The sequence below is a fragment of the Hypanus sabinus genome, chromosome 27 (assembly GCF_030144855.1).
Source record: "Hypanus sabinus isolate sHypSab1 chromosome 27, sHypSab1.hap1, whole genome shotgun sequence".
NCBI classification, from domain to species: domain Eukaryota; kingdom Metazoa; phylum Chordata; class Chondrichthyes; order Myliobatiformes; family Dasyatidae; genus Hypanus; species Hypanus sabinus.
Window position 1 is genome coordinate 35683121 of NC_082732.1, and position 15183 is coordinate 35698303.

The following is a 15183-nucleotide window of genomic DNA, read 5'->3' on the forward strand; positions in this document are numbered from 1 at the left end:
CCATCATCTAGGCCATGCCTTCTTTCCATTGCTACCATCAAGGAGGAGGTATAGGAGCTTGAAAACACACAATCAATGATTCAATAGCTTCTTCCCCTCTGCCATAAGATTTCTGAATGGAGATTGAAACCATAAACACTGCATCGCTACTTTTATTTTCTTTTTTGCACTACTTGTTTAATTTAACCTTTCAGATATATATATATACTGTACATATACCAGTTATTATGAGTTGCAATGTACTGTTGCTGCATAACAACAAATTTCACGACATATGCCAATGATATTAAACCTGATTCTGATTCTCAATTAGAACCGAGACTCTGTTGGCACCGGTACTGAGCCTAAGGTCGCTGACGATTTTGTTAAGGGCAGTCTCCGTGTTGTGGTTTGCTCTAAAGCCTAACTGAAACTTTTCTACCATATTGTTCTCATTTAGAATATTGCTGAGTTGGTTGAAAATGACTTTCTCAGGGATCTTGCCAAGGAAGGGTACCCTGGATCGTAGGAAAATGAGGGGACATTTGATAGAGGTGCAAAATAATCAGGGGTACAGATAGGGCAAATGCAAGCAGGAGCAGGATTTTTCCACTAAGTTTGGGTGAGATGAGAAATGGGGGCCATGGGTTTATGCGTGAAAGATGAAATGTTTAAGGGAGACGCGGGGGAACTCCTTCATTCAGAGGGTAGTGGGAGTATAGAAAGAGCTGCTAACGCAAGAGGTGGACGCGAGTTCAATTTCAATATTTACGAGAACTGGAACAGGTACATGGACGGGAGGGGTATAGAGGACTATGGTTCGGGTTCAGGTCGATGGGAGCAGGCAGAATAATAGTTTGACATGCGCTAGGTGGGTCAAAGGGCTGGATTCTCTGCTATGAACTGGAACAGGTACATGGACGGGAGGGGTATAGAGGACTATGGTTCGGGTTCAGGTCGATGGGAGCAGGCAGAATAATAGTTTGACATGCGCTAGGTGGGTCAAAGGGCTGGATTCTCTGCTATGGTGTTTTATGACTGTACATTGCAAAGTTCCAAACATCATGCGATCTACAAACAACTTAATCTGACTGATCCCAGTGAACCATCACGATTTTATAATTATCAAACGATTAAGTATGACACTTGTCTAGATCTCTCCCTGCTGCGTTCCTTAGCCCCATCTCCTCTGTTCGCCTTCATTTCGTTATTAAGATTTAGAATTTAATATTGGAAGTTAATTTTCACCATATCATTACTAACAAGATTTCAAATTTGCGAACTTGCCTGTACTGTTTCAGAACACAAAGGCCAGGTGATCATAACCAATATTTAACTGGCAATTTTCAGGCTCGTCGAGATTAACTACCTAACTACGCGACACGGTTATAGTTAGATAAGAATTTGCATCATCCAAAGGGAAAATTCGGAATTAAAAACGGAAAATCCTGCGAATAGCGCGCAAGTTTTTTTCACTTAGAAAAGTAAATTTGTTTGGGTCAGAGGTTTCCAAACTTTCTTATGCCATGAACCCTGACCATTAACCGAGGGGTCCGTGGACTGCAGGTTGGGAACGCCTGGAGAGGTGATACAATGAATGCGTTCGGTATTTCACTGTGGAGCTGATGTAAATTGTGCTAGGAATATGACACTATTCCTATTGATAATGACAATATCTGATTGTAGCGTTTTAATTATTCAGAGAGATTGTGTCAATTATCTAATTATTTGTGTTCAGACCATAAGACATCGATGCAGAATTAGGCCATTCGGCTCGCTGAGACTGCTCCTCCATTCCATCATGGCTGGTTTATTATCCTTTTCAACCCCATTCTACTGCCTTCACCCCGTAACCTTTGACACACTTGTTTATTTCAACTGCATGGATATTAAGGACATACCGCCCCCCAAGATTCGACAACCCAACAATCGGCTTGTAGAGGCCATAAATCTTCATTACCTTTTTGTAGAAAACAAGCCTAGCTCAGTAAACTGCATAATTAGACGCTGACGTAGCAACATTGCCAGCTTCACAGTTTGCACAGACGATGCTGACATCATTACAGCAACTGCTTCACTTTTATCTAAATGCAGTATAATCGTCCAAGAATAAGGATTTAGTGACACCATAAGGATCCAAATTCTTGCACACCCGTACACTTCAGTAAACACTTCAGACAAATTATACAGCTTTACTGATAACATGGATGCAATGCAAACAGTTTTGACGAAGGGTCACGGCCCGACACGTCGACAGTGCTTCTCCTTATAGATGCTGCCTGGCCTGCTGTGTTCCACCAGCATTTTGTGAGTTTTCATAAGTGTTCAGGGATTCAATCAGTTTGCACGGAGCTTTTTTACTGGTGTTGGTTGTAAGCACTCACTACCTCGGAACGAGGGTCATTTTCAGAACTTTTGAGTATTTCAAGCTGTATTGTTTTTGTTGAACGACAGACGGCCCCCGATGAAAGGTCTTGGCGCGAAACGTCGACTCTTTCTATCTTTTCATGGATGCTGCCTGACCTGCTGAGTTCCTCCAGCACTTCGTGCGTGTTACTCGGGGCAAACACTAGGCGTTTTAAACATCCCAGTCAGCGCAGTGTGAAACGCTGCCGGTATTATACTTTAGTGAAATAGTCCTGGACATTTTCCCTCGGTTCTAAATGCGTTATTTAAATAGAAGGTCACTTGGTTTGTTGTGAAATGGCGCCGGAATGAACACAATCCGTTTATAAATCTGAATTATCTCACTAAACGAAAATATGTTTCTGGATTAGAATCCGGTTGTTAAAATGTCAACTGCTGTATTTATACTCCGTTTTATTTATACCTTTTTAAAAATCAAAATGAAGAAATTATACTTATTGATAGGGAGAACAATGTAAAGCACAAGCTTCGGTGAGCAGTATTTTGTTACATTGACTACTTCCTCTAATAAACGGTGCTGCTGTGTTGTCTGATAACCAAGACTGTAACTGTACCAGTGACTTAACAATGAATTAAACAGACCTGGAATAATTGGGACGGGCCATGCTTTATCGAAAAGCATCTACACAAAATCGACAATAGCAGAGTAAAGATTAACGGCACGGAGCTTACAAACCGGTGGCTATGTTGCAGTTCCCCAAAGCAGCAGGATTTGCAACACCCGAACATTAAGTGTGAAAACAGGATCTCAAAGGAGACATCGGCAGATACGATCGGAACGTGTCACGCAATAATTCTATTTCGTTTAAATGTGTTCCATACGACTTATTCGATGTGATTCCACTCTAATAAAGTTATTAACAGCCTTGACTTTTGATAATTATTTTCCTTTCTAAAATTTCAGTTGTCGAGAGATAAGTATCTCATTGTTAAGAATATCAAATCTCACGAAAAGGGAAATAGGTCTAACCAGAATCCAGTCGACATTCCATAGCTTGCGTAATTGCGTTTAAGTGCAGAATGCGTTGCTTTTGTTCGGCTTGATGTGTTTTACACCATTTTTAAAAGAATCAACATTAAGTGGCCTTACACTTCTCAGTGAATATGCTACATGGATAATATAGACTCGGTTGATGTAGTTCCTACCAGGAACGGTGGAAGCCTCCAAGCAGATGCGCCTCAACTGTTCCAGCTAAGGTTGCTGAGGAAGGAGGGGGAAGAAGTTTAAGAAGACCTGGCCATAATCTACCAAACTTGCGTGGATCGCAGTTGGTGACTGGCGCCGTTGATCAATAAAAGGTATTAATATAAACACGCTATCTACCGACCAACAAGCAAAACGCCGGAGGAACTCAACGGGTCAGGCAACATCTAAGGAGCTAGACCGCCCTTGTCCATTTCCCCCTACAGATTCTTCCCGACCCGCTGAGTTACTCTGAATTGTGCGTGTTGCTCCCGGCTCCAGCATCTGCAACCTTTAACGGCTCCTATTTACAGACCACACTAATAGGAATGTTAGAGAAGGTTCTATTGTCAATTATCACGGACAGAATTAGTATGCACTTGAACAAGATTAATTGTTTAGGGGAAGTAACATGTACTTGTCCCTTGATAGGGTAATTTAATAAGATAACAGATATGGTGGGTGAGGAGAATGCTGTTGTGGTCGTGCATGTGGATTTCCAATTTTTTTGTAAATAGTAAGCTAGTCGTCAAGATTGAAGACTAGGAGATAACAGGAGCTAGAGTAGCATGGGCAAACATTGGAAAATAAAGGGGGAAAGAGTAGTAGAGAGTTTTCACATTTTGTCCAGTAGTTCAATGTACCGTGGAGTTTGCCAGAGATAGGAATGGGAGCTAATTTTGGCTTGGATAGGCTGTCTGCAGATGGTACAGTGCCATGAAGTGCAGGGAGTAGTGTTGCAGCTGTAAAGGACCCTGGTCAGACCCCACTGTGAGTACTGTGCGCAGTTCTGGTCATCTCACTACAGGAAGGATGTGGAAGCCGTAGAAAGGGTGCAGAGGAGATTTACAAGGATGTTGCCTGGATTGGAGAGCATGCCTCATGGGAATAGGTTGAGTGAACTCGGCCTTTTCTCCTTGGAGCGACGGAAGATGAGGGCGACCTGATAGAGGTGTTTAAGATGATGAGAGGCATTAATTGTGTGGATAGTCAGAGACTTTTTCCCAGGGCTGAAATGGTTGCCACAAGAGGACACAGGTTTAAGGTGCTGGGGAGTAGGTACAGAGGAGATGTCAGGGGTAAGTTTTTTTACTCAGATTGGTGAGTGCCTGGAATGGGCTGCCCGCAACGGTGGTGGGGGCGGATACGATAGGGTCTTTTAAGAGACTTTTAGATAGGTACATGGAGCTTAGAAAAATAGAGGGCTATGGGTAAGCCTAGTAATTTCTAAGGTAGGGACATGTTTGGCACAACTTTGTGGGCTGAAGGGCCTGTATTGTACTGTAGGTTTTCTATGTTTCTATGAGAGCAGAATGCAAGGCGGTATATAGCAAGGCATGTGGAATGGGGTGGTGTGGTAGACAGAAATTAATGGTTTGATATATGACATATTCCTATTTTAGTAGGAATACGTAATGGAAAAAGGCAGTATTAACTAAAGGCTGCAATTCCGAATGGAGTATTGGGACAGAGAGATCTTGGAATGATTCAAAAAAACATGCGGGATACGTTTTAAAGGTAAATCAAAGCATTGTGTATAATATTAAAAATGTCACAATGCCCCCCCCCCACTTATACAATGCTGTTTTGACCACAATGGTCGTTTATGTCGATTGCTAGGAACGAAGTTTCAGACATGAATGTAAAAGCTTACAAAGGGATAGAGAAGAAACTTGCTAAAATAATTCCAGTGATAAAGTGACTTTAGCTATGTAAATGAACGGACTGGACAAGCTAGGGTTGTTCTCTGGAACAGAGGAGGGGGTTTAAAACTCATAATACATACAGAGAGAAATGTTCAAGATTGTACCTATTGTGGGAGGGAGAAAGAATTAGTGGACCATAGAATTAAGGCAATTAGCCGAAGCATCAAAAATAACATGGCGATATTTTATTTTACAATTGGGGTATTGATTGCACTATAAGGAGAAAATTAATTTATAATATTTTTTTAAAAATGGATAAATATCCGTATGGAAAACATTAACAAGGCTACAGGGAGAGAATTTGCTAAATAGGACTAGCAGGGTTGCTCACACGTCGAAACGGTACAGTGTAGATGGGCCAACTGGCCTCTTCCGCGTAGTAACCGTGATTATGTGATGGGTGTGTCTGAAATCAGCCCCCACCACGACCCTCCACATCTCCATCTCTATTTGATACTCGGTTCTAACGCTATTACGCCTATTCTTGCCGATCCGCTTTGCCTCTCTCCAAACACATCTGCCCCTCAGCGTGCGCGCTAACAGGAGTGAAACCCCTTGAAAATGAGAACACTCTGAGACACCCTGCTGATTTTCGAATTTGGTTTATTTGCAGAAATCTCTTGCATCCAACCATTAAGCGCCATTATATTATCTTTGAATCCTCATTTACAATATATTGCCCGATTCCACAAAATAAAATGGCGTGCTAGCATTACAAAGTGCCCCTTGTGTGTCGACGTTCCGTCGGATCCATGTAAACGAAAGTTTCTGTTTTGAATAGAAACTGTGCAATTGACAGCAAAATGAAATGTAACGCAACGTTATTACAAATTTACACGTTTTTTTACAGTTAACTCTTTACAGTATTTTATACACATCAATAGTCCTTATAGTTCATTAATTCACGCCGATAGCCAGGGCCTCCAGATGGCTCTGTCGTGGTACGTCGCCGTGGCTTGTGGACGAGGGCTGACGGCGGGCGACGATGGAGCAAGATCCGCTGCTCTGTGGTTGGAGTTGGACCGGACGGAGCTCCGCGCTTCCTCCGGGCAGGACGGGGCCCTGCTGTGCGAATACGGATGGGAGGAAGCCAAGGGCAAGTCCATGCACCTCTCCAGGTAACTTGTCAGGTTATTACACAGTTCTGTTTCCGAGAGTTTTGAAGACGGGAGCAGCCTTGTCAGTTGAAGGAGGCAAGCCCGATATCCTTCGCGAAAGCTATCCAGGCGACCTGCAGAGAAAGCGGCGACAATGTTATTTGTCCAGGTTAAAGCATTACCATTCTATAATTTCACTAATAAGTTAACGCTAAGTGTGGATAGAGTCATAGAGCACGGAACCAAACCCATGCTAACCAATACGTCCAGTCTTCCCTATCTGCGTTTGGCTCATAACCCGAACCCTCTCTATCCACGCACTGATCTAAATATCTTTCAGACAATGTAATTGTGCCCTACTCCGCAACTTAGAACATAGAATTCTACAGCACATTACAGGCCCTTCGGCCCACAACGTAAGACATTGGAGCAGAATTGGACCTTTCGGCCTCTCAAGTCTCCCCCTCCTTTCCATCAGGGCTGATTTATTATCCCTTTCAACCGCATTCTTTTGCCATCTCCACATAACCTTTGAAACCCTGGCTAAACAAGAACCTATCAACCTCCGCTTTAAATATGCCCAATGACTTGATTTCCATAGCTTCTCAGTGGCAATGAATTCCACAGATTCACCACCCTCTGGCTGAAGAAATTCCTCCTCATCTCTGTTCTGAAGAGATGTCGTTCTACTCTGAGAGTGTGACTTGGGACTTCCTCTGGCAGCTGATTCTATATTTCCAGAGCTTGCATTTGAGAATACAAGGGGAGGGGGGACAACAAAGGATTTGGAAGCGCCAGAAGAGACATTAAGTGTGATATCATTATCTCTAAATTGCTCTCCAAGGGCAAAAGTAATTGATTGCAAACATGAGAAGATCTGTAGATGCTGGAAGTCCAGGCAAAACACACGAAGTGTATTCAGAATTTCACCCCGACTTAATACGAGTCTTTGCAGTTGGACCGCTCGTTACCCAAAATTGTTTAAGGTCATGTTGAAATTAGCGAGGGTTCACTCATAAACATCCCCAGTAACAATTCTGGGAGATTTCAAATGCAGAATAGTCTTGGATTTCAGCCGAGCTTGCTGGCCGGTTCTGCAAGTGCAAATCGACATGTCTAACTTCGGATTTTCCCGTTGAGACATGCTCAAACAAGGAGAACATGTTAGACCCGACCACCCACCCCCCCCCCCCACCCCGCCCCCGTCCCAAGAAGCCTGTGGAAGTGTACTCACTGTGGAATGGTGTTTTGGGCAAATTGTGCAGAAATCGAACCGTCATTTCCAAGATATCAGCCTTTTCCAACTTGGAGTACCGGGGACTCTGGACAAGAAAAGACAAAATATAATCGAGCTGAAACAATCTATTCCGCACAGATGCTGCATAGCGCTCTGTGTACTTCCAGACATTTCTGGTTTTGTTTAAGATTGCCAATATCAGGAGATTATTATTTGTTTTTTTTTAAGTTTTATCCTCCTCCCCGCCCCCGCAATTCGGAGTGAGTTTCATCACCGGCACCACAATGCATTACACTGAAGGAAGCTTCACTGCCCCTTGTGTCTGCGCCGCTCCGAACAGATTTACCTGACTTAACGCACCTCGCAGAACTATGTCTGCAAGTCATGACTAGTTCCAGGTCAAGTTGGTTTTGTCAACTCGGTCAAATTTGAGTTGGTATTAAATATAGTGAGAGTTTCTTCCTGTCCCGAATCAGTGCGTTCCCGACGGTTTGCAGTTTACAATATGATGTATTAATATTCAGTATTTTAATCACAAAGTGCTGGGGTAACCCAGATACCATCTATGGAGAGGGATAAATCTATGAAGTTCTCCATTAGGACTCGGTCGGAAACGTCGACTGTTCCTTTCCATAGATGCTGCCTGAGTTCCTCCAGCATTTTGCACGTCTTTCTCAGGATTTCCAGTCTCTGCAGAATCTCCTGTGGTTTTAGAAAGAAAAGATACTTACATCTTTGCCAATGAGAGGCAGGATCAGAGTCTTTAGCTTATTCAAGCTGTCGTTGATTCGCGCCCGTCTTCTTTTCTCCATCAAAGGTTTCAGGGTCTGCAAAGAAAGGAGGGGTGACCTGTCAATATTCAGCCAAAAGACACGGCGCAGAGCATGGGGAGCAACTTGCTCCGCGGGTTGAACGACAGTTCAGCGACGCTCGTTACCTTTCTCAACTCGCTCGGCTGCTTTTTGCTGCGCTTGCTGGGCTGTGAGGAGAGCTGTCCCTGCGCGGGCTTGCTCGGTTCTAGGAGACGAGGAGGCATTCTGTGTTGGAGAATGCGCGTCAAAGAGATGCAAGACGACAGCGATCAAGTCAAACTGACCAAAGTGATACAGAGGTACTGAGCACCCCGCGTGTGAGTGTACTTATAGAGAGTGGGTGTGTCCACGCCCTGCCCACTTGTCTTTGTCGAGTGGCAAAGGACGCGGCAGCGCTCCCGTGCACCATACCAAACTTATTACAATAAAGCTACCATCTGTCCTACACTAAATCACCGTGCCAATAAAAAAAAGAATGACAAACTATAGCATCATAAAAAAAAATCGGAGACCATCTTTACTATGAAATTCTTGTTTTGAAATGCTTAATATTGTACGGCTGAAATCAGCCCGTGTCAACTTTCGATATGTGAACTCAGCAAGTTATTACCAGCTTTAAGAATTACGTGTCGTGAATCGTCTACAGTGTTTTGCATACTTCAACCCGAAATGAATAAAGTACAGACGGGAAAAAAGCACCAAATGGAAGTTTTAAAACTTTCCGCCAAATCTGATTTTGAAGGGTAGAGTAACTCCTTCTAAAGTCCTGTAAATGATATTTGCAAATATCTCAGATGCCCTGTAGGAAGAGCATGCTCTCTTCTTTTTGAATTGCTAATTTGTGAGAGCTTCGTTACTACCCCCCCCCCCCCAACCCCCAATCCCCATGCAGCTTCTCCGCTACTTCGAAGGTCTCAGGTTGGAAACAAACCTGTTCTCAAGTGAAAAATATAAACAGCTTCCCAAGCCGAAAACTACGCCGACCTACTAGCCAAAACAACGCCGTCTCTCCTCATCTTTGAGGACAATGACTCGGGAATTTAGACTAAAGAATTTGATTAACAGAAGTTCGGATGAGAGGGGCAGGATGAAAGTCAAAAAATAAACTGTGTCCAAGTGACCATTTTGCGCAGTTTTTGTTTTGCAGTTTCGATGCAAAGTCATCATTTTATATGTTCATTACAAGTTGCGCTTGTTCCTTCATTATTTGTATTTTAAAAATTGAATGTTGGTTTCATAAGATTGGAACTCTGGGACGGTGCGAGATAAAGTGAAACAATACCGACTTGATTAGAGAAAGATGATGAAGTTAGACTTCTGGGTAAAAGTGGCAAAAAAAAGTTTAGACAAATTAAAATTAGACAACATTTCGTGAAAATATTTCCCTCTCTCCCTCACTCCCTCGAGGATTCGTGCACTTTGGATTCAAGCCACGCGACAGGCACACGCCAACATCAACTCGCCAGCCCGCGATCCCGGCCATCGCTAGTAATAGCACTTTGTACAGCCCCAATTCTAAAGCAAATTGCATCAAAGTTTAAAAGTCCCCAAAAAAGATTAATCTTAGCCGCTTGGAATCTTTAACCAACACATTTTAAAAGTGTCCGATTCTAGTCATAAATATTCTTAGCAACGCGTGACACAGATATAACTCGGAGAATGGAGAGGGGGAGCAAGGAGCGATCTATTTTTCAGTATAAATATTTGCTGTGGAGTTTAATATTTTTGAAATATAGGTTTTAATTGTGCTGCGTAATAGGTTTCCTGGCGTCCAGCTTTCTGGATCGGACATACGTTACATTTTCGAAAATCTAGCGTGTTATTGAATTATTAAAACAGCTTCCAATCTGCCCCAGAATTAAAAGACCGCGTTTGTTTTGGCTTGGGTAGCTGCTTTAAATGAAACATCTGTCCTTAAAACCAGCCCCATCCCCGCCACAACACACACCAAACTTCTCAACTACCCCACCCCGAACAAAGGCATCCCCGGGTTATTGGCGGGTTCTGGCCAAAGGATCACGTGACGTTAAAGTTTTTATAAGGAAGTCGCGCACCATTTCTGCCGTTAGAACTGCGCTCAGTACTGAATCCGGATCACATGGGGTCTAAAACCGAGAAAACGGCAAAGAGGCTGTCCATGTTGGCATATTGTTGTGGCATAAAATTCAACACTTTGCTTCCGAATTCATTGGGTGGTTTCTTTTCTCAGTTAGTTCGGACCGGAGGGTAATATAGAGGTTTATTTCAGTTAAAACGATGCTGCCAGTGCTGAGGTTGAATTCGGCGCATTCTTGTGCAGTCGGCCGGGTCTCGGTGGGATTAATGAGATCAATGGGAGCCATGAACTCGGCACGCGCCGACAGCCGCTCAAGCAGGCGGCAGGAAGCGGCATGCCGGCGCGCCGCCGGGGTATCAAAGAGCACGGACATAACGTGCCATTTCAAATTCATGACAAATTTGCCGTGGAAAGGCGCAGTTAAACCCCAGCCAAACGGTCAATTGACACCCAGTATGTACTCGAGGAGCATCAAAGAACACGCATCAACACACTTTCAGGTTTATTATCACTCATGTCGGGAAATGTGTTGCTACGCGGCAGTAATGCAGAGCAATCCATTAAAAACTTCCTATACGTTACAATAAGAAATACATATACAAATACAATTGACACTCAGCGCAAATATAGAGCAAATAGTGAGGTGGTGTTCACGACTTAATGGACCGTTCAGAAATCTGATGGGGGAGAGGGTGGGGAAGAAGATCTTTCTAAAATGTTCAGTGTGCATCTTCAGGCTCTAGTACCTCATCCCTGTTAGTCGCAATGAGGAGAGGGCATGTCCTGGATGGTGAAGGTCCTTAATTTCGGATGGGCATGTGGAATTTACAAAACCGAATCTGACCAGTAGACGCTAGATGTTACTTCCATACGAAGCCCTCACTCAAACGGTTTCCGCCCTTCTCTACCTTTCTGGCCCACCCGCTTTGCTGTCAACAACATGGAATAGTGCAATTGTTATAAAATTGTGAAAATCCTTTGCTGCTTATTGAAAAAAAACCCTATTGAGTAACAATCGGAATCAGGTTTAATATCCTGGCATGTGTCGTGATTTGCTTTTGTTTTGCGGCATCAGTAAACTACAATCCATAATTTAAAAACTATAAAATTAATGTGAAAGTATATATAAAAAATATAAATTAGTAAGTAGTGTAAAAAGAGAGGAAAAAAGTGACATAATGTTCATATGCTTACAGAAATCTGATGGTGAAGGGGCGGAAACTGTCCCTGAAACGAATTCTAACTCAAGAATCCCGAATAATAAACGAGGACTCTTTAAATCAATGTTACCCTTTTACCCTTACTGAGTTAAAAAGGCACTTTTCCATCTATCATTAAACTCGTTCCATTTTCATTCAAACTAGCTCATGTCGTGTATTTTTTAAAGACAAGCAGCGTCTCGAAGCTGAAACGAACGCTGCCCCATTCAAACACCCCTCCCCCGTGGTCACACAGATACAGTGGGGGTTCTTCCACTTTGCTGTAATACAGCAGATCAGATGAGTCTAGAATTCCGTTCAAATAACGGGGATATTTAAAATCTAGAGAGATGATCACATATTCACAACTTGTTTCTTTAAAAATAGTTTGCGAGTAAGGAACTAATTATTGTTTACAATTGAAACAATAAACACATGATAGGCCCTTCGGTCCAAAATGTGGTGCCAAACCAATTAAATTAGAAATCAAATGGCCAATTAAACTAATCCCTTATAGAACGTAGAGCAACGTTAAAGAGTTAAGCAGGGGACAATTCACCAAAGTGACGAGCGTGCTTGCTTTAGTTTATTTTTCAAAAGCCCATTTTACGTTTGATGATCTTGAAGTATTTCTGTGTGCGGGACACTGTTGGCAGTTCCTACTACAGTGCCCCAGATCGGGGCCTTTGGGGGATTAGTTCAGATGAATTCATGCCACGCGTCTGACACGAGCCGGCGAACAGACGGAGGGTCCCTGGGCAAGCGAGGCCAGTGAGCTCAGAGTGCAGTCCCGTTCTGAAAGTTATTGCCCTCCCCCTCCCGCCTTCTCTCTGGGATTTTCTTATTCCCATTTCGTTTATGTGCGTGGGGGTGGTGGGGGGAGTTGTTGTGTTTCAAACAATTTTGGCGTCAGGGTCCCATATGCTCTCTCTGGGTGACTCGGAGTGGGGTGAACAATTAGACTGCCCGTCATTCCGAAGGGCTTGGGATTCCCCACGTCCTCAGAACTCAGTCACTCGACAACACTGGGCAGAGGTAAGAAGTTTCTCCAAGTAGTCACCCACACGTTTCCTTTCAACATCTAATCTTAAATCGTATTATAACTGCTTTTCAGTGCTGTATTTTAGTGACTTGTTTATTTAAAGTCACGTTTACGTTATAATAATTTTACCTATAAAGTAGATAGACAGGTGTACAAGTACAGTTAAAATAGTGTTATATTGCAGTCCACTCTGTATGTGCACTTATATAGGGACCTCCATTTCAATTGGACATCAGAAATGGTGCATATGCTTTGTCATTTAACTTTCGATGTAAGCGTTCTAATTTAAATTAATGTTAACAAAATAACAAAGAAGTGTTTAATATTAAGGATATAATTGGTAACATAAATTAAGCCATCGCGCAAGGTAGTGCGCCATTTCTGGCAAAATATGTCTTAGCATAATTCTGCATCTTGTTTCAAACCAATTTATAACAATGACCGCCCACTGCGATGCGAAATAAAATCTTTAAGGTGGCATAATTATAAGCAAATACTCTATTTTTATTACTAAATCCCGATATTTTATTCGAATCGCTCTTAGATTTCCCCAGTGTCTAGACGACAGTATTGAGCGGCAGCTGGGTTCAAAACTGACGGTTTCGTTTTGTTACATGAGTTTGCACTTTGTATACCCAGAACATTCCAGAATATAATGTCACTTTTCCTTCTTCTTACGCTAACTCTGATCATTCACATTGCCCAAGGTTAGAGTCAGACGTGTGACTTTCGTTTAAGCGGGGGGTTGAGTCCAGCAGTCGGATGCAAAACCCGGGACTCGTACAGAAGCTCTCCAGGTAAGGGACGAAAATGGAACGAGGATTCGGCCAAGACAAATAAGGAACGACAAGAGCTGTACTATATATAAGCCAGCATCCCTGCGGTCCGAGCTAATCAAGACAATGCAGCTTTAGGCTCTTGCGCTTTGAAAATAAAACGCTTTTAACAATCAGTTATTGCATAATTAAACAAATATCCGTTCACGCAACGCATCACCTAGAACTGAGCTCATTCCCTTATTCAGCTGAGACCTCCGGCCAGCTTCAGACGGTAGGAAGTTAATTCCCACTCGCTGTCGCGTGCCGTTTTACCAACAATTACTGGGCAGCAGCTGTACAGAGAAAAGCTTCTAGTGAGTATATAATCCGACCCTCGCCCGCCTTTTCCCATCACTCAGACCCTAATTTAGTTCTGCTGGTAAGGCAACGCGTGCGCAAAAAGGGCTGTGACTTTTCTCACCATCCTGGGACTGTTCCGTTTGTGTTGTGTAAAATCTGAAGAGATGGACAGTTTAGCCGAATTTCTCTCCCCCCCCCCCCCACACCTTTCCGTAGGTGGAAGAGGGAAGCGGAAAACCACAATTGCCACAATTTCAGCGGAAATTGGGTAGAACCCAACAAAGGGAGTGGGAATTGGCGATTATAGGAACAATGCGGGGTGGAAATAAACCCGCCTGAACGAGGTGGCCGAAGAAAACGAGAAAAAACTGAGAAATGGTTCGTGGAGGAGAAAGGATAAATAAGTACGTTGCGTGGTGGGGGGGGGGGGGGATAGAATTTGAACAAGGCTTCAGGAGAAATCAAACGCTAAGCAAGGTTCTTTTTATAACGTGGTTGTTGAGGAGGTGCCTCGGCACGAAACATTGGTTGTTTATTCCTCTCCAGCCCGAGCTGCTGAGTTATACATTCTATACACGTGTTTAGTTAAATGGCAAATAAACTTGACTTGATATCCCTAAACCCTATTGAACTGCCATCTTCATCTAGTTCTCGGTAAGAAGTTCCTGTATAAAATCCCAATAACATGAAGGTAAGGCGATATCTTTAAGAATAATGCGCCATGTGAGATGAAGCTCTGGGCGCTGGCATCCCTGGGTACCTACTGCCCTGGGAGTAAGAGGTCACGAGTGATGTCAGAGTAGCCCAGGTGGCATTACAGCGCCATCTGACCATGGGGCTCGATTCTCACCGCTGTCTATAAGGAGACTGGACGTTCTCCCCGTGACCGCATAGGGTTCCCCTGGGTGATTGGTTTCTACACTCCTTCCACTGTGTGTTGGGGGCACCTATCGAATATTGAAAGACCTAAACGGAGTGGAAGTGGAGAAAATCTTTCCAATAGTGGCGGAGTCTAAGGCCAGAAGGCACACCCTTTAGAACAGATATGAGGAGGAATTGTTTTAGGTGGTGAATCTGTGGGTTTCATTAGGAATAATTAAATCAGCCATTATGTTCCGTGTCGTATGATGTAAGCCATCATGGTCTTTCCATGACCATGATTGTTCTTGGTAAATTTTTTTCTACAGAAGTAGTTTGTCATTGCCTTCTTCTGGGCAGTGTCCTTACAAGATGGGTGACCTCAGCCATTATCGATATTCCTCAGAGATTGTCCGACTGGCGTCAGTGGTCGCATAAACAGGACTTGTGATACGTACCAGCTGCTTAT

At 43.3% G+C, this 15183-nt stretch overlaps 1 protein-coding gene across 1 annotated transcript; it reads right to left on the reverse strand.

The window, feature by feature from the left end:
* Positions 1 to 6197: 6197 nt before the first annotated feature.
* Positions 6198 to 8665, reverse strand: hes2.1 (hes family bHLH transcription factor 2, tandem duplicate 1). The gene is made up of 4 exons (XM_059951622.1): positions 8567 to 8665; positions 8361 to 8456; positions 7627 to 7714; positions 6198 to 6526 (listed from the first exon to the last, which is right to left on the reverse strand). The coding sequence occupies exons 1-4, from the start codon at positions 8663 to 8665 to the stop codon at positions 6198 to 6200; spliced, it is 612 nt and encodes a 203-aa protein (XP_059807605.1).
* Positions 8666 to 15183: the final 6518 nt, after the last annotated feature.